The sequence below is a fragment of the Crocodylus porosus genome, unplaced genomic scaffold, assembly GCF_001723895.1.
Source record: "Crocodylus porosus isolate Cpor-Errol unplaced genomic scaffold, CroPor_comp1, whole genome shotgun sequence".
NCBI classification, from domain to species: Eukaryota; Metazoa; Chordata; order Crocodylia; family Crocodylidae; genus Crocodylus; species Crocodylus porosus.
This window is the reverse complement of record NW_017728931.1, coordinates 66,173,762-66,194,121: the sequence shown is the minus strand read 5'-3', so window position 1 is coordinate 66,194,121 and position 20,360 is coordinate 66,173,762. Positions and strand designations below refer to the sequence as shown.

The 20,360-nt window shown below is 37.6% G+C and overlaps 1 protein-coding gene across 7 annotated transcripts in view; it reads right to left on the bottom strand.

Moving 5' to 3' along the window:
- The window catches only part of CEP290 (centrosomal protein 290), a 100,365-nt gene that overhangs the window by 58,132 nt on the left and 21,873 nt on the right, over positions 1–20,360 (bottom strand). For 6 of the 7 annotated variants that reach the window (XM_019545272.1, XM_019545271.1, XM_019545273.1 and 3 more), the window contains 12 exons: positions 20,027–20,119; positions 19,627–19,711; positions 17,555–17,697; positions 16,306–16,470; positions 15,093–15,242; positions 12,065–12,180; positions 8,511–8,613; positions 6,970–7,200; positions 5,767–5,940; positions 3,927–4,038; positions 3,355–3,560; positions 712–863 (listed from right to left, as the gene is read on the bottom strand). In XM_019545272.1, the coding sequence (XP_019400817.1) occupies positions 712–863; positions 3,355–3,560; positions 3,927–4,038; positions 5,767–5,940; positions 6,970–7,200; positions 8,511–8,613; positions 12,065–12,180; positions 15,093–15,242; positions 16,306–16,470; positions 17,555–17,697; positions 19,627–19,711; positions 20,027–20,119 (1,730 nt within the window). The remainder of the gene's footprint in view (positions 1–711; positions 864–3,354; positions 3,561–3,926; positions 4,039–5,766; positions 5,941–6,969; positions 7,201–8,510; positions 8,614–12,064; positions 12,181–15,092; positions 15,243–16,305; positions 16,471–17,554; positions 17,698–19,626; positions 19,712–20,026; positions 20,120–20,360) is intronic. The other variant, XM_019545274.1, reaches the window with a different exon arrangement.

Below are 20,360 nucleotides of genomic sequence, written 5' to 3'. Positions count from 1 at the left end.
TGAGGTCCCTTCCGACCCTAGCATCTATGAATCTATGAATCTATGAAAACATCTATCCAACACTGCTTTAAAAAATAAATTGTTTCTCCCTCCCTTATTTTCATAAACACACAAATACATTTTATTTTGCTCTAGTTCAAGCTTGTCCCACAAAGTATTTTGGAAACAAAGCTGAGTTTTACTTGCCTGATCCTTCTCATTTCAGTACTGTGATTAGCTACAAGCATCTCCAATTAACTGATTTTTAGAGGAAAACATCCTGTATAATCATCTTATTTAAAAAAAAAAAAGAGAACTCTTTATAAAAATTTTATAACGCCTGTATATGGAACAGAAAGAACAAAGACAAGCATGCATTGGAAGGGAAGTAATTTAGACACAGACACCAATGCCCTTATAATCATGCCTGCATCTGTAGCGTAGGACAGAAAAATAGTATTTTAATTCCTATGCATGTAGTGAACCTTATGCATATACTATACTAATATATAGTAAAACTGCTACAGAATATTCATAGTATATCTTTCTGGCTTCATTCATAAGGTTCACTACATTTTGTTATATAAACACACCATAAATTAATTCTATATTTAACAAAAAAAAGTATTCATTTTTATATACAAACACACAAAACACACACTGCTATAACTTAAATATTACTATAAATACTTTCAAACTTATTGCAATACTAAATTGTAGCTCTTTACTTACTTGGATACCTCTATTTTTAGCTCCATTTCACTCTTCTCTAGATCCATTATTCGTTGTCTATCCGCATCACTTACTGCCTTACTCACACTGTTTGCCAGCTCATCTCTTAATGTTTGTTCCAACTTTTGTGCCTCAAGGTTGACTCTGGTAAGCTAAAACAAACTACATTTGCTAAGTACATTTAGAATACACATGTAATATTTTTAGTCAATACAAAGTATAACAAGTTAGTTTAGTGAAATGTTTTCTTTTATTTCTTTTCTTCCATTTTAAATAGTAAACTTCTTGTTTACAGAATTGCACACAAGTAGAAGTAGATATATAGGCATCTATACAGCAAGGCATTCTAAACTAAAAACTATTTTTTCTCTGCTTACAATTCATGAAAACAGTGGAACGAAAACAAGCTACCTATACATAATATACGGACTACAAAAGGGAACAAGATTAAACTCCACAGAACCAGGCCTTTCTTTGTTATAAATCTGTAGAATAACTAGGCCAATGAGGCTGGTAATACAAAGAATAAACTTACTGACTCCAAATAATATCATTATAATAGTATTGTTAGCAAGGATTTCTATATGAAGTGACTATTAATTTTGAAAACCCAGGGCTAGACATCTTACTTTCTAAAAATCTGACCCTTGTAAGTGCTCTGCACTTTTTGGAATTAGGCCTCACAAAAGGATCATAGCTGGTCATAAAAAAATAAAGCACCTAAAGTTTGTAGCAACCTCTGAAAATTAAATAGATTGGACAAAGACAGATATCTGTAAGACCTTGGGTGGCAATGCAAAATGGCCTGGAAATAGGTTTACTATAGGTAGATCACACCAAATAAACTGAAGTGGGTTTTTTTGTCTGTTTGTTTGTTTTTTTAAAGATAATGGAACTGAACTTCTGGAGAAAGGGTGCAGACGGACAAAAATATAGAGGAGGAGAGAAGGGTTATTACTGCCTATAAGCATGTGTCAGCTGATCAGTAGCAGCCGTTTCATGTCTGTTATATCCCTACAATGAATGGAATTTTATCTGAAGCAGTTTATTCTTTAGGAAAACAGCTACTAAAATTTCTATGGTTTAGCATCCATTTACTTTGGGATAAAACAGGCATGTGAAACAATTACAAAAGATCAGCTTGACATATGGTATGTCTTCCACTTTATTCATAAAACGGTTTAATTTGCCCATATCCAAAGGAAGTATGATATAGCTCCTCTCTCTACACTTCAGAAAACACTTGGTATAATGAAAAATATTTGTGAAGATGGAGATTATGTTCCACATTGCAAAATAAGTGTGAAACTAGCTAAAGATGTCAACAGATACTGTTAAAAGGGCAGAGGAAGATTAGTAATGGAGGTCCTCCAGGATCAGTCAGGATTTTTTGTAATATTTTCATAAATAACCTTGAAATAAAGGATAGGAGTTTGACACAAAGTTAGGAGGTATTGTCAATATAGAAAGAAAACTGAAATATCATATAGAAAGAATCAAAAGAGCCAAATGACTGAAGCATGGTCAGCCATGTTCAAGAAAGATAAAAATCAAACATTTGTGGAGAAAAGCTACCAGAGTGATCAAGAGAATGTAGAGTCTATTATACAAAGGGTGGAAACAGATGTCACTGTTGCGCCTCCATAAAAATGTTATGGTGGCACAAAGTGAAAGACAACCCTAACTTAAAAGAGGTTATAACAATATGCTGCCTATAATAGCTGGGAGCTGTATCCAGTGGCTCTGGAAGTCCTTTCAACTCTGTCTTCCCACATTATGACTTGTATTTGACGTGTCAGACAATCATGCGGAAAACTTCCTGGAAAAATCAAGATGGCAGTGTTTCAAGAGAGGAATTATAAACCCTATAAGTGCCATGAACGGGTGTTACATTTGAACTAGGAAAAAAGCCTTTCTTCTGGCAGAAAAAAAGGTGTACCGGCAGGTGTTCAAGAGCTTTTTTACAGAAGAGAACTGGCTCTTCTGCAAAAAGTTGGATTGGATACTTACCAGGAAGATCCCCCTCCTGATGATCCAACTCAAATGGTTTTACACTTCTTTCTGGTGTGGTCACCCACAATATCCCACAATTTTCCACTTTCCCTCCATTCATCCAAGGACAGAGGGCTGTTCTGCAGCAGGAACCTGCCACCAGGGAAGAATGGCTCCCCATCTCTCTAATCAGCTGATTGGCAGAACATATTCCCAGGACTGGAAGGAACCTCCTAGGGCTGCCTGTGGCAGCTTCTACTGTTCAGCAGCTGCCAACTTCAACTGACAACCTGTTTCTTTCCTAGGCAGGAGAGAGGTCTGGCTGTCAACTAATGGGTGGTGGTAGCCCAAGGAGAAGTTCTCTAGTACCCTCCAGCTGGTGAGCTTTTCAGCCAGAGGGCTGGAATGCATGTACGCTCCAGCTCCTGAGCTACTTTTTTATGGGTAAGATTCAAATATTACTGATAAATAAATGAATTATGATTAAATAAATCCATTCTTCAAGCTAAAGTGTATTTTAAGTAGCTATACTCAGAGGTCCGTAACTATCAGAGCCATTATTAGTATTCATTATTGATACAGTGGGTTTCATCAGTAGATGAAAGGTGCATTTCTAAAGTTTAACTTACATATTGTATGTCTCAAGTTTACCTCAGCAAATTTTGTCTCCAGTTCAAAGTTACGTTCTTCCACTTGTTTTAAAGTATTTCTTAGGTGTTCATACATTCGTTGAGAATGTTCAGCTCTCTGTCTTTCATTCAGTTCTTTCATTTCCAGCATGGTGATTTTTTTAGAAATAGAAACGATCTCACTATTGGTTATTGCTTTTGCAGCCTTGTCCATGGTATTATCACCCCCTGTATTCAAAAATATTTTACTTAGGAGATATACAAGGATTTTAAAATAGAGAAATAAAACACAACTTCTTAGAGAGTATGAAATAGTAAAGCAAATATATCCTATTGTAAGCTAAACTGTCCCAGAACACCTACATTAATTTCCGTACTAATAATTTCCCCAAATGAGCTAACTAGCCATACATTTTGTATGTCTTTTTGTTTTTATAAAGACTCTTAAGTTTTTATAAGCTCTTAAGTCTCCGAATGTAGGAGACAGAAAGACTACTAAAGGGTTTATTCTAAAGTCTTCTGAAGATTCATAATTCTACTTTACATAAAAAGTGGACATACTGTTCCTCAAGTCTTTAGTACTGTTATACCTACCCAATTTAGTTGTTTGCTCCCAAGCTTGTTCTACGGTATGAAGCTTTTCTTTTGCAATCTCAAGTTCCTTATTTAATGAACTTATCTGTTCCTTCAAGGATGCATTCTCACGCTGTGTAACAGGGAAGAGTAACGACAAAAAAGAATTCAGCAACATAATAGCGTTGAGGATAGTTAAATATTTTGCTTAACTTGTCTAATAAGATGAACTACGTAGGGTATCACGTTCCTATAAGGATAAAAATACCTGTTGTATATTTCTGTTATTTGTTATTACCATACATATTTATCAACACTTATGTTCAAAGACTAATTTTTTATGCTAGAAAAGGAAATGTAAATGATTACATAAAGGTTTAAAACTTCGATTTTTTTTCCTTTTGCTACTTTAAAGTTCCTTCTTTCGTCCAAATGATGGCTCATACTCAACTCATAATTAAGCCAATGCAACAAATGCAAAATTTCATATTGCGTTTTTATGTCTTTAGTTTTTCAAATATTTCTTACTTTTTGATCTTTCAAATTACAGAGCTAAGCATAATAGATGAATTTCTATCTCTAGTAGTAAAAATGAAGCTTAAGAAACTTCCACTCTGTGGCTACTGACTACACATTCAACAGACCAAAAACAAATATCTGCAGCAACTCATCAGTTAGTCAACCTTGCATCTGTCATTTTAACTTACTGCCATCCATAGAAAAGTTCATGGCAATTTCCCTGAAATATCCCATTTAATGTAAATGAAGAAAAGAAAAGAGTACTGATTTGGGAAGATGTCCAACTTCTAACACTAGAGACCTTGGTAGGCTTTATTTTTTTTTTTTTGGAGGAGGGTGAGAAACACTTGCAGGAATCACCATGATTTTCTCAGTCCCATATTTCATTTTCTGACTATATTTTCTAAATTAAAGAGAAAGGATTCTGCAATGACTTCCTTCCTGCTCCTACCCCTTCAAATCTATCTTTCTGAAAGACTATTACACACAGCATATTTTAAGGGACTAGTATCACTAGCAGCACCTTGCTCTGGAGCTAAATACACTTATTTTGCAGTAGGAGATTCTCTCTGGTAACTCAGTGTTGATGTTTGAGTTTATCTTTAAACACTGAAGAAGAGTAATTTAATAGTCACTGTGGGAAGAAGTATAATTTTTATTCTGGGTTCCACTTTTCTCATGAGCCTAAATACTACTAATTATGCTGAACTCCCCTTCTATTGTATTGTGCTTGGCAAACATAGAGCTAGTTATATTCTGTATAGAAATACATCTTGAACAGACTTTTAAGACTTAAAAAAAAGCATGAGTGTTTTGACCAGTAAAAGGAAAATCTGGAATACTTTAGGTGTATCTCAGAGAAATTAACTGAGACACCAGATCATAAGAAAAATACAGATGGCAAAAGACAGGCCCAGGATATATGGCTACCTTATTCTTAACAGCACAGCACCTGCAGGAACTTCACTGACAGTGGCTGCACACAATCTTGATCATTTACTAGCACCCACAGAGAGGCAAGTATTAAAGTTCGGCGGTCTAGACTTTCCTTCTAGATGTTTACTACAAATATCAGAATATTGTTTATCTGAGATATTTCTGAAGTTTACTGCTGTCCTACAAATGATGGCCATCTTACTCCAATCTCTTCTAGCCAATCACAGATTCTTCACTGTGAGACGCTCCAGCAATGGAATTTGAATATGAGAGAGATAGGGGAGAAAAGGCACAATGCTGAGGCTATAGTGCCACCTCTTACAGAAACAACTGGGGACAGTCCTTCAAATTAGAATTAGTAGATACAGCTATTGCCACAACCAGAAAAAAAATCACATAACATTACCTCTAAGTGTTCCATGTTAGTTGTTCTCTGGACAAGCAAGTTATCTTTTTGTAACATATCTCTGTATTTAGCAGTTAACTCATTATACTGCTTATTAGCCAGCTCTAGCTCAGATAGAGGTACACTGCTATCCAATATTTTTTGCAGGGCAGTAATCTTAAAGTTTGCCATTTCCTATGAAAGTAAATATAATACTGGGTTACTGGTACTTGAGTTTTTTTAAAATGAAGTATTACACTTATTCTTTAAAAAATAAAAATAAAAAGGAGAGATTAGTGAATGCTGCTTTAAAACAAGATAGAACATTTTACTAAACTTTTCAGAGTTATCAACCCCTTTCAGTGCAATGAAAATATTTTTGAAGTACTCTTATCAAATGAAGTGCTGGAGAAATTTGTATGTAAACAGAAAAATGTACTAAAATACCATTATTTTTTATTATTACAATTTTCTATAAAAAGTAATTATAATGCTCAATGTATAAGGACAACACACATAACAAATGCAAATGCTTACTTATTTTGCAATTATACTGATTGATAATATCAACATTAGTTTCAAGGGAGAATTATTAATAATTATTACATTTGAAATCTTGCCACTGTTTAATTACTCAAGATATTTCAAGTATAGCTTTTAAGATATTATGAATAGAAGAAAAAATAAGTTAACTTTACAGAAAACTAAACATTTGAATCATGTAAATGACAAATGGGAATATAGAAATATCAACTTTAATACTAAGTATCTAGCTGTTTGCCCAGCATGGTTAAAAATTTACAACAACATGAAGAGAAGGTCACACTGAAAATCCCATCCCTAATCCCAGATCTGTTCTGGGGATACAATCCTTTACCCTATCAAAAATGTTTAGCACTGGTTCTAGAATATTGTTTTCAGCCTACAATTTTGGTACCAAAAACATAGTATTATAAATGTTATTAAAAACTTTCTGATTTTAAAAGATGAATTACGAAAATCACTTTGCACATCTTATAAAGGGTACATTACATTTAAATGAAAACACTTTTGCTGAAACCAGCTGTCTCCGCCCAAAAAAATAATGCAGGGTGAATCAAGGGACTATCCAATGTCACATATCACAAAAAACCACCAAATTTATGGGAACTTTCAGAATGCTGTAGATGGCAAAACAAATATAGCTACAAGACAAAAGAAGGATACATATATTGCTAGCCATGCCTTGAATCGCTGAAAGTGTCCAAACTTTTCTGTAACTGCCGTCTCCATCAATGTTAGTTCAGCTTTCTTTTTTTCATTTTCTTTTCTAAGATGTCGCTCCATTTCAAGTATCGTTGTGTACTGCCTTGTCAGTAACCTTTCATTCACTCTTAGGACTGTCATTTTTCTACTGTTTTCTGCAAGTAGTTTTTTGGTTTCATCACCATCCATCTGAAGTGCATCCATTAAATTCTATAACATAAAATATTAGTTTAAGTTGCATACAATAGCTTCTTTTGGCAATGAGAAAAATCACTCAGTGTGGACTAATCCTAGCCCATCTCAACCACTGCCAGTGCAGTGTTAATAACAACATGAAACTGAGTAGGTCCCAAAAATTTCAAGGCTGTTAGTAGATGCAAGGCAACACAAGGACTCTTCATAAAGGTGCAAAACATTCAGCAAAGGCTGATTACACCTCTTCATAATAACACAAGGAATATTAGTGAGGTGTAAAAGTTAGAAAGCAGATTGTTTCTGCACAAAATAGCAAGTACAGTCAATTTGGTTTTAAAAGTACCTTTAATGCTGATATCAGTAAGAGTTGCAAATGAGCAGTGCCATTTGCACAATTTAAACTGTTGCCTCCAGAAGTCTTAAGAGGTTTACATTGTTCTACTGTTGTACTCACAGCCAATGAAATGAATGACAATAAACCTTCCTTGTTGATATGTTTTACTACTTCAATAACATACTACCTTGCATATCCATTTGTATTGATAGTGTTAGAGTGATGTTGCAGCCATGATGGAGAAGGAATTATGCAAGAGGCAAGTATTTCATCAGATCAGATGAACATTTTGCATTCAAAAGCTTGTCTATGCCAATTATGCAATTGGCCCCGTGCACCGCCCCCACCTCCACCACAAGGCAGCACTTTAACAAATCCTTGCCCCATTCTTCTTGACAAAAGAGGAAAATATTTAGATGTACAGTACCAGAAAAATCTTAAAACACTGTAGCCTCAGTGAACTACAATATACCTTTATCACATCAGAGCAAAAAACAAAATTCAAACTTCAGTTGACAAGTTTTTTTGAGCTTAGAATGACACAACTACTTCTTTACACATTATCCTATCATTAATGTGTGAAGGACAGTTGGGGGCTAACTTGCAACAGAAGTATTAATGCAGTTTTAGTCATATAATATCTCAATTGTATATTCACTTGTGTTATTTTGGGCTTTTACTGGAACAAGAATGCAGATTCAGCATGCATAAGCAATTATTGCTAAAAACAACATTGTCTTATGAGGTTGAAATCTATTTATGATGTTACTATTTTTGCAAACCATTTACATATACTACTACTACAGCGTGTAAGATGCACTATGAATTCTGTTACAATTCACAGTAATGCTTGTAATTTATGCTGGATACCAACTTCTCTGTGACCTTGTGCGAAGAGCATAACAGAATTTTTTTCAACTCCTATACTGCAATCTCTGTTAACATTAAAATGTACCACATATTAACTGAAAGCATAAAGTGTCCTGCTTACAGCATATTCCTTTATTTTAACAGCATCCTGTTCTTTTTGTTCTTCTAGCTTTTTCTTTTCTTCTTTCATTTTTTCAGATTCATTTTGCCAACTTTCTTTTTCACTAAATGGAGTAAAGAAGCTTTGTTCACTTATTTTTGCATGAGAGAGTTTAATATTCTTTAACTTATACACATTGGCCAGGTTACAGACATTACACTTTTACTGGTGTACTTGATGGGAAACCAGTCTGTACCCGGTAACAACTTTGGTGCACAGGCTGGTTTAAAAGTGGCAGAACCCAGGCTAAGATTCCCGCCCCCCTCCCTCCCCACACACACACTCCCCCCGCTCCCGCTCCAGGGCAAACGCGTGTTCTGTTCACTATTTATCTAAACTATGCCACTTGTAAAAAACAGCACAACTTAGATTCACTCCACCTCAGGCTTTGTTAACGTCTGTACCTAGCCTTAGATTTACACCTTCAGTTGTCTTGTAATAATCACCTTGAGCACCTTTGTACAAAGTGGCTTAAATGAGAAAACATTTTGGTAAGACAAACATTTTCATCAACAAAATTCATGAATCATAATATCTTCTATGAGAAACCACCGATTTCAATCCTTTAAAGAATGACGCTTTCCAATTACCTGTACCTTGTATGAACATGGGGAAAAAACCCATGATATTTTCCAAGTATATTAGACTGGGCAGTTGTGATATGAGCATTTTATGTAACACATGAAAAATACAGAGGATGAGAATCTGTTCTGGGTAAATAGCGAAGTTTTTGTCAGTGATGTAAACATAAGACAAATATTTCTTGGTGGGCACCCTAAACTACAGGCTGCAGAACATCATGAGCAGTCTCCCTCAATCCATCTGTTCTACCTTGTATAGAACACTTAAATATGCACTGAGCCAGAGAGAAAACATGGCAAAGGGAAAACTGTCAGCAATATTCAATTATTTATACAATGAACAATAACAACAGGGCACACTGAGAGCTCCAGTCCATCTGTACCAAGAATGAGAGTATGGTCAGAGTACTCCACTGGAAGGTAGGAAAATGCAGCTTCAAACCAGATGGCAGAGGAGGTAATTTAAACTGGATCTCCCACATCCCGGGTAACCATTCTAATTACTGGGCAAAGGGCAAAGCACCTCTTCTTTCTTTTGCGGCAGTTTTATGAATCTGCCTTTTATTCAATCCCAACCACTACATATTTTAATTCGGCAATATTTTCAATTATTTATATAGCACTAATGAGAAGATTCATGGAGCCTTTTTACATCTTATACTACTGATCAGTGTTAGTGCTAGCTTGAGTTTGGAGCAGTCATACTTCAGGCCAGCAGAAGCCTGGAGGACTGAAAGGTAAGAATCCCTTGCTCCCCGACACTCCCAGGGCTCCTCTGCTGCTCCTCAGGGTTTCCCCACTGCCTCCTGCCTCCCACCACATCCAGGGCATTACTTACTTGTGGCTGCCCATGATGTATGTCCCCAGGGAGAAGGCAGGGAAGAGTTACACTAGTGGTAACGCACATGGGGTGCACAGGCATGCACGTGCACCCCCTGAGAGTGCCATTGCATCTCCTGACAGGCTGCACTTCCCACTCAGGCAACAGGCTAGGGGGGTAGGTGGGAGCACCAGCATCTCCCCTGCAAGTGCCGGCCAGGGTGTGGGAGTGCCAAATGAAGCAGCTACTTCAGCTTCCAGTCCAGGTGAGTGCGATTGGCCGTGGGCCCCCCCATCGCTGACTGACTACTGGGGAGGCACATGTCCCCCCTGACTAAGATGGTACCAGTTGCCCATGGGTTACATTATCTGCCAGACCACAGCTTCTCCCTGGCTGCTGCTCTTCTGGCCCAGAGAACAGTAGCAGTTGTAAGCAGGTTAACCCTTCCCTGCCTGCTCCCATGGAACAGACAATGTGCATAGCCACAAGCATGCCCGGCAAGGAGCAGCGAGCAGAGTGCTGGTGAGGGTTGGGGGGCAGTGGGCCCAATTCAGCCCAGTGGAGGAGTGGGGGGATGTTTACATGAAGTGTAGCCTACAGTGTCTGTACCCTACTGTAACACAAGCTGGTTAACATTGATCAGAGATGATCCTGCTTTTGAGTGGCATAATTTTGAGAAGCATAACAAGTGCTTAAAACTATTTTTAGGTGTTAATGTGTGGGCAATCCAGGTGTTAAGAGTACCAGGACTGCCCAAAATTACCATGTAAGAGGACCCTTATAAGTAATTCAGACTCTAAAATCTTTACCCTGAAAGAGTATGCATCTATGAATGGGGAGGAGTTTGACAGAACTCTGCTTTGGTTCTCAAGAGATGTTCTCTTAGGAAGGACAATTTTCTGGGCTTCAGCATGAAGAAGAAAAAAAGCCAGAAAAGAACAAGTAGTTCTATCTGGGACAGCATACACATGTTCAAATAATCTGAGAGATAATTCTTCAAGTTTGTTTTCCTGGTAGAAAAATGTATCTAGAGTTGCATGTAAAGTCATTTGAATGCTGAAGCACTGAAGAGTAGAGAGCTTGCAGTGCTGACACTGTGCAGCTTGTGGCAGGGGGTGGGAAGGACATGCAAACATCTCATATTACTCTGAAGGATCCCTTAATCTGCCTGGTGACAAATGACCCCAGACAGCTCATGTTTAGCTTATATTTCTCTGCAGCACAATGTGGAGGTTGTGAAGGGGGCATGGTCTCTCTGTAGTGGGCTGGGGAGGGAGAAGAAGAAGGTCAAATTTTGGAGGACTATGTTCTCTACTGAGAGAAGCCATAGCATGAACAGACTTCTGTTATCTTTGGACATACTCCCCTGGGAATAATTTAACCCTGGTTGTTTCCAGGTTATTTTTCTTCTGGAATGGCCACTTTTACTCTAGGAGAGAAAGCCTGAATATCTGCACACTTGTGGTTTCTCCAGAGACAGCAATGACTCTCTGACAAGAAACTGAATGCGTGTATGAGGCCTGTGCCACAGGCCTAAATCAGGAAGATTTTGCTCACTGATACTACCCAAAAATCTTTAAAAAGCTTAAATGGCTTTGGAGGAGGTGGGAACAACCTGAAGCACCCTCAGAATCAAGATCTTCAGTTTGCACACAGATAGTGAAGTTACTTTCTCTGCAACATCATTCTGTCTATGTCATGACATTCTCTCCCAGTTACTTTTTTCCTTTCTTATGCTTGAAAGCAAATGAGACCAAAACTCTGACTTGCACAAATGTCAGGTATACATAAGATTAATGACAAGGTCATGGTTTACAAGATGCTTCCGTGATGCCAAGGTGATCTGTGGCACAGAAAGAGCATTACATGGACCAGTTCTTATAACAAAACAGGAATCAAAAGGCAGGTCAAAATGACACTGCTTTTCTGGAAACTGTCTGGCACCAGTGGGAGCACATAGGCAAATCTCAAAAAAAGAATGATAAATGCCTTCAGAAATTACTGTCAATACAATGGGAAAATGAATATTTTTCTTATTAAAAAAAAATCAACATTTTTATAGCTTCTTTTGTCATACTAACACTCTCAAAAGATAGATGCAAAATAATCTGTACCTTTGATATTCTTTGTACAACAAGCCCTGTTGATGACGAATGACTGCAAATTTTCGCTTGTAATCTTCCACCCCTCCTTCCAATTTCTTAAGTAACTGCTCCTTATTTTCTAGTTCCTAATAAAAATGAAATCATAGGTTTCAAATCAAAGTATTCAACAAGGCTATGGTCATTCAGCAGTATTTTCTAATAGTAACCTATGTGGAACGAAGCTTAATATGCTACTGAAATCATGCCTGTCGTTTTGCTAGAACAACAGAACAAAACACTCAAGTAAAATTTAAATACATGTAAGTAATAAATGTATTATTTTATGGGTCACTACTAAAATACTGAGAATTACCTGGCACATGGTCTCACACAGCTGACAAACAACACATTTGTAAAATGTCAAGTCATTCTCTTATTCTGAAAAGCAGTTATAATAATCACACACACAAAAAAGACCTTTCTAATAAACAAAAGCAAGGTGACAAGGTTGATTACAGGCAGTAATTAACCTTACTTGTTACAGGCAGTGTTAATTTAAGTTCACTTCTCCCATTCATTCCCTAATCTTCTCCCTACCCCACAAACCTCATATTATTCCTCCCAAACAACTGAAGAGTTAACTCTTACAATAAATGAGTATGCAGAAATATGCATGGATTGGTATTCAAGAAAAGTTCTACAAGCATATCATTTGCATCTGTGGATGAAACTGCAGAATCAAGGTCTTAAGCCTCTGCTACACGTTACATATATTATACAATTAACTGGTTAATCACACAATAAATTTAGACCTGCCACACATGCAAAGTAAGGCCAGCCCCAAATACAAAGTAATTATTATGCAATAGAGCTGTGCGAAGCTTCAGCAGCTGACTAGATTTGGAGGAGATTCAGCCCTATTCGAGGACCAAATCTCCAAATCTGAATTGAATCAGGAGACCAAATAAAAGCTCCAAATCGGTTGAAAGCATCTGAATCAATTCAGAAAAGCTTTGGAAAAAGATTCATCTGATTCAGAGATTTGACCATAGACTAAACAGGCTGCCTCCAGCTGGTAAGCCTCTTTGAGTTGGAGGGAGAGAAGGAGCATGGGGGAGGGAGGGAGGGATTGGGGCTGGGACAAGCCACTCAGCCAGGGTGGGGAGGGCACATTACTCGGAGAGGAGGCAGGAGGTGCGGGATGTGGGTGCGGCAGTGCTGAGAGCGGGGGCTCAGCCCTGCTGCCACTTGCCCAGGGCAGGTGGGGAGGGGCGAGATGCGGCCTTGGCTCGCTCCAGGTGGAAGGGGGCAAGCGACAGCAGGGCACAGCTGGGACTAGGCTGGGGCCAAATGGGGGATAAGGCCAGCCAGGGCAAACATGGGGGCTTCTCCCACAGCTCCCCCCCGCCCAGCGAGAGGCAGGCACAGCTGAAGGAGCCGTCCGGCTGTGCCTGCCTCTCCCCAGACGATCTAAGTCACCAAATCTGTCCAAATCAGCGCCAAATCTTCCAAAGCTGATTCAATTCAGGACAGTGATCAGAATAGAAGAATTGAATCGCTGTCCTCTGAATCAGCCGAATCTGAATTGAATGCTTTCCCATTCACACAGGACTAATACACAATCAGCTGGTTAATCGTGCAATAAATGTAGACCGGTTACACACACAAAGTCATTATCACATGATAAAAACTGCTATCCAGATATAAAAAGAGCCAATCACCTATAAAATTAGTGCATGAAAATGTATAACTCAATAGCTGGTTTCTATCCAGCTTTAATTGGAATGTGTAGCAGGGCCCTGAGGCATCACAGAACTAGTAGAAAGGACTAAATGAAAAAAGCTGTGCAGATCTGCAAAACAAAAGTTTGTTTAAAATAGCAAAGCTACTCCAATGTCAACCCTGCTTTATCCATGGGCTCATGAGAAGCTAATGATTACAGCATAACAATTACTAAGCACTCCTGAGCAGTCGATCCTCCTTCCTTTTTGGGGCCAAACTACAGATGTCCATATGCCCCAGTTACACATATTCTGGCAAACTTCTGACAATCTAATTTTTACAGTTATAACCAAATAAAACTATGATAATGCCCTGTTGGTAAAAGAAAGTAAACCATATTAAACATAAGTTGATTTTTTTTTTTTTTTTTTTTTTTAAGAAACTGACAGGAAAGACCTCCCAATGGCCAAATTTGGGTGACTGTGCTCCTTCACCTTTTATTATGACAATTTTTGATTATATCTTCTTAATTTTCCATATACTTTGCTACTGAAAGAATTTATTAAATTCTTTAAAAATAACTTTCAAAGCAAGTCAACTTTAAAGCAAACCCATATGCAAAAAGTACTAGTTCTACAAACTGTCCAAGAGGTAGGTCCATGCACATAAAACAATGATTCTCAATAACTGTTATAATTATCATCATCACCACCACTGCTAAATATACAAATACCTACCCACAATTGACACAAAATAAACAAGAGATAGAAATCCACAATGTAAAAACTATTCTGATCTGCTGTGGTTCTTCTGAGTTCGCTGCAATAGAAGAACTGCTCTGCTACTTTTCCATGATCAAAAAATGAGTGAAAGTGAAGAGTTGGCATTTTCTGGGGGCTGCTTTGAATGTAATTTTAGTTAAGAATCACCGATACAGAAATTCTTTTCAGTCATAGTGCAATGTTACTGATTTTCAAACACTATGTTGATAACCATCCTGCGTATGAAATTCAATGTAGTTTTAAGAAGTATCTGATTTAGCAGCCAGAACAGAGGAAAGAGGACTTGGTGCCTCTTGTCACATTGACTTAATTGATTTAGAAATATGAGAATTTTCCACCGTCAGTTTCTAGAACCAGAAATGTCAGGCAAGGAATTGAAGAACAGGACTAGAGAGCTACACTTGATCTTAGCCACCAGAGGCCAAGTATTAGAATAACATAGAGAATAATTTCAGAGGATTCTGCAGTTCCCCCATAATCAGTATAGGAATGGATTTGGAAGTATTCAGATGTGTGTTACAAACATCTGTAATAACCAGATATAAATCTATTACCTGTAAAAGATGTATTAAATATTCATTCTGAGAATTAATTATATTAGCACTTGAAGGAACCATCCCATCAGGAAGATTTACTGTTCTGAATACTATATTGGCCCCTTCTGACTGCCGTAAGGAATGAACCTCATTTTCAAGTTGTTCAATCTAAAGAAAACAAACAAAAATAAGAGCAGGAAAAAAATCCATCATTCAGCAATTAACATTGACATAAAACCTAGTTTCCCATCTTAGATTGTCATAAATTATAAGTGCCCCCTAATTTAACTATTTCCATTTCTTTCCAAAATCTTTTAAAGTAATCCTTCATTTTTAAAAAGGTTACATTAAAGTTAAATATTAAGACTTTGAGCCAAAAGGGTGGATGCTAAGCACCTGAGCAGGTTCACACAACTGGAGAGCATGTTAAGCCTCAGTGCCCAATGAGACATGGTTTAAAAAAAAAAGAGTGAACAATTTTTGGTCTTTTTTTTTATCTTTGTAATTCCCTTTTAGCATAATTGTCCCCCAGAAGTTAGCTGTTTCATAATACCCTATGATAGGACACTGGACATGCATATTTTTCTAGAGATGAAGAAATGGTAGGAATGTAATTAACTGAGGACGAGTCTGCAGATGTAATCAAAATTCTAATTTTATAGAAGCCTAAGTCTGTCTGTCTGTAGCACTTTATTTTTGACTGACAAACAGCCAATCAGAGCATGAAGAAGCATTCTAACAGAAGGCAGACTACCGCTATGATGGTGGGCACAAAGGAGACGGAGCTGGGGTGGAAGGTGAGGCCGCCCTGCTCCCTGAAAGTGGTGGCAACAAAGTGGACACAAGGTGGGGGAGGTGAGAGCAGCAGTGCTGGCCTCGCTCCCCCTGCCCTGCTCCTTACCGGTAACATGCCATGGAATCAGTGGTGACAGTGGGGCCAGGGAAGACATGGGCCCAGGCCCAGGCCCGATGTAGGGGGAATGAGCCCAAGCCAAGGGAAAAGCCAGCCCGCTGTGGCAGTGGGGGGGACCAGCCCGCCCGCTCCACCCTCCGATCATTCTTGACAGACAATTGGCTAGTCTGCAAATAAAATATCAATAAAGTTAAAAATTAGATAGGAGCATCATTTTTAAGACACCTATATCTGATATTAAGTGCATTTTGTTTGGTGCTGCCCACTTTAAGTGGTTTGGAACCACTTTTTAAATGTAAAATAACAAAAAATACTTACCTTTACATTTGCTTTTGCTAATTGGTTAGAAAAATTTGTTGCCTCCTTCTGAGATATTTTCAGTTCCTGCCTTAACTCTTCATTTCGCCCTGTAAGTTGGTCGGCTTGAGCCTTCAAATGCAATCTGGCATCAAAGAGTCCCTCTGAATTTTTTGATTCAATTGCCTAATAGATATCAATTCACTTAGAAAACAGAAAAACAAAACAAACAAGAGAACCCAAAACACTTTCTACATATTTCCTAAAAAAAATTGAATTTTCCAGCGTATGTAACATGGAATTAACCAAAAAAAACCTTTTAGATTTTTTTTAAGAGCTAAGAACAATTTTGTTGATAATGGCATTTACTAAAGAACTTGATTTAATTATATTAATTTTGTTAGAACCAATGCTTGCTTGGCAAAATCTTTTACTAGACCACCTGTATAGTTGGGAGATATTTTAGATAAATTTTAGGAAGACTGCCCCCTCATATCTGGGCCTTTTTTAATATTAAAAAAGGGAACAGGTTTTTTTAGAAAGATGGCTCAATAAGGGAAACAATTCCAACTATTAATAAGCATGTTAATATTAGGCCAGGTGTGTCTGAAGAGAACATCACAGAAGATACAGAAAAGTGTACAAATATACATTTTTTTCCAGGCTTTTTGTCTGAGGCAAGTTTATTTTGTTTTCCTTTTGTTAACTTTGTTTCAGTTGTGCTATGCTTTTAATCTGAGTTTTTATTAATTAAAAAACCAAAGCTGCAAAAGCTTCATTGTGAACATTAGAAAATAAAATAAATCGTGAAAATATCAATACAGCAGCATACTAGTAAGCTATGTTCTTCGCGAATATTTAGGGTGGAAAGCCATATAGAAACTAGGTGTTATCTACTGATTATCCATGTTTTCCCCTTCTTGCTAAGATTTTACATTTAAAGACTCGGATAAATAACTGCACCACTCTTTATATGGTAACATAATGAGATGGAAGAAACAAGAAACCTATTCTGTTTTTTGGTATTAGTCCACATAAATGAAGATCAAAATGAAGCTGTAGAGAGGCTTAGAAGTAGGCAGAGGAATAACTTGCCCCTTTTAATTGCCCCAGCAAATATCCAGCTGGATGTGCTGAAAAGCCACACTGGGAGGCATTTTGGGCCTAAGAACCAATATTCAATATTAAAGTAATGCTATACTTGAAATATAGTCAGTAGTATGTATACAACTTCTATGAGGTCAAACTGTTCCAACAAAAGACAATTTACGTTTACTAATCTTTCCAGACTAGGGATGATTAGTGCTGTTTCTCCTCCTTTCACAATAGGATCCTTCTGCATTTCTTTGACAGCTTCTAGTATTTCTTTCATTCCTTGCTCAAGCTGTTTATTTTCTTCTGATAATTCTTTTACTGAAATAAAGTTATGGATATTTTTTAAGTTGCTATAATATTTCCAAATATTTTAGAAAGCTTGTATTCCATTAGACTCTGACAGTTTGAAAGACAATAAGAATATTCATCTTAAGCGCATAAATATTGATGTAGGGAATTAATAATAGAGCTGGTTGGAAGTTTTATTGAAACATTCTGCATCAGAAAATACCAGTTCAACATCATCAAAATTGTACATGGAAATATGTTGACTGTGTTGAATCTAAGTGGGCTTCCTGTCCTCTTATCTGGTATTCAGACCTTGCCACCTCTAGAAGCCCCAGTTCAAGTCAAAGCTTCTCAGGCTTCCTAGACTTCTTGCTACAAGTATGGAAGCCTTGATGGTAGGGGAGCCTAGCAGCTGCAGAGCAAAAACCTTCTTAAGCAGGCTGCCAGATTTCAGGGACCTCATCTACCTCATTTTAAAAATCAAAATGAAACTTCTTTACTTCATCTACACAACGTTTCAGAATTCCCTTTTCATGAGAAATTGTAAGCTTTCACTTCAATGAAAGAAAAAATCTTCTCTTGAAAGTTCTGAGTTTCCTATATTCCAACCATTGTTTCTTAAGACTTTAGTTTTCAGTACTTTAAAAGCAAATGTATCCAATTCTCTGATTCATGTCCTCAGCCAGCAAGGAAGTTATGTGTGTGCTTAACTTTAATCAAGTGAGTTTGATCATTATCTTCAATGGCATGGTTTTACAAGCTTAAAACAAGGGGTATGTTTAAGTACTCTACTGGATGAGGCAAAACAAAAGAACTATTTGGTCATTTTCATTTCATATACTAAAGTGAAGATGACATGCTTCCTATATACTGTAACTTAGGGGTTTTCAACCTTTTTTAATAAATGCACCCCCGGTGGCCTCCTTTTTAAGTGTACCCGCAGCAGAAAGGAGGTGGTAAGGGGCCGGACGCTAAGCAGGGGCGTGGTGAGCAGCAGAGCAGCAGCTGCGCAGCATCTGTATGGCCCTGTTCTCGCCCCACCCCTGCTTCTGTGAGGCAGTGGCATGGGGTGGCAGTGCTCCTTCCTTGCCCACCCCCTACATACCCCTTGAGTCATTTCTAAGTATCCTCAGGGATACGCATACCCCAGTTAACAACCCCTGCTGTAGCTGATCTATATCCTTAATGTTTAAATTATTAAAAGTATATATAAAAGCATTCTCATTATGTTTAAAGAGAGAAGTTGAAGTGCTGAGTGAAATCCTAAAGATATAAGACAGTGGTCTCCAACCTTTTTAAGTAGTTCACCATTTAAAAGTAACCCAAGATCTACTGTGCGCTACCACCACCTCCTCCCTTCCCCACCCACCCCCAGCAGCTAAGTCTGTAGGGAGAGAAAGGTGGGGGGCACAGGGCAGATTGAGGCGGAGGGAGAAAAAATTATTTGGGGGTGCACCTCCCCAGCAGATAAATCTCACCCAGCCAGGGCCCCACTCAATCTACCCTTGCTCCTGCCTCTATGGCACTGTCCCTCACTGCCGGGGCCTCAATCTAGCCCCTGTCTCTTCCCTCCCCCATGGACTGACCTCCTGGACTAGGGCGCATGCTTAGGCACGCATGTGGGCACTCAGCCCCAAACCCCAGCCTCAGATCAACTCCAAGAGGCTCCGAGATCTACCGGTGGCTCGAGATTCACTGGTTGGTGACCATTGATAGAAGAGAATTTGGTAAATAAAGCTTTTTCTCATCATTTTAGAGCTGTCATGTTTTCATCCGGATTAATCCTCAACCTAAATTTCAGAGTTGAGGTACTATTACCAAATAAATCAGATGTACCTACCATATACATGCTCATTCCATGCATTAAAAAAGACACTAAGTCATTTATCATTTTAAACATGAGAAGAAAATAGCTATAAATAAAGATATGCCTAATACAACAAAAGAATTACAACTTACATTTAGACTGAAATTTAGCTATTACAGTCCTGTTGCGTTCCAAGTCTCTCTCTCTCTCATTTAATTCTTTTGCAAGGTATTCATACTACCAGGGGACAAAGAAAAAGAAACAAAAATTTAAAAATGGATTTTTAAGACAAAAATTCAGACTTTTAATAGAGAAATATCAAAGAGACTTATAATATTGAGGAATGGGTAATTAAATAAGAAAATATGCTCAAAGAAGTATTGTTAAATTGTATATATTCTACACTTCCAGGAACAATTATGTATTTTCATGTAAAAAGTCCAAATCTCCACAAGAAGAAAGCCAGAAAAAGAAAAGTATTAAAGGCATAAACAATACTGGTGTGCACATTTATCATCTCGTCATAAATGTCTTTGCAAAATCTTGAACTACCTGCACTGCCTGGCTTCTGCATTTTTCAAGCTCTAATTCTGTATTTCTATTGAGTATGTTCTTGGCCAACAAATTCCTGGATATCTGCTCATTCTAAAGGAACAATGAAATATAATTAAAGGATTGATTTCCATTTGCTTTCAGTATTATATTTCTGAGATCTTTTTCTATGATACAAATAAGGAAAGATATATAGATATGCATAGGAAAAACTAAATTGTATTACATGTTTTGCAGCTTTGTTATATTACTGGATTTACCTGAATCCAAGATAACTTTGCATTTAAGAAGACCCCTCCAATAATTAGATTCTATAAAAGGACAATTATAAATG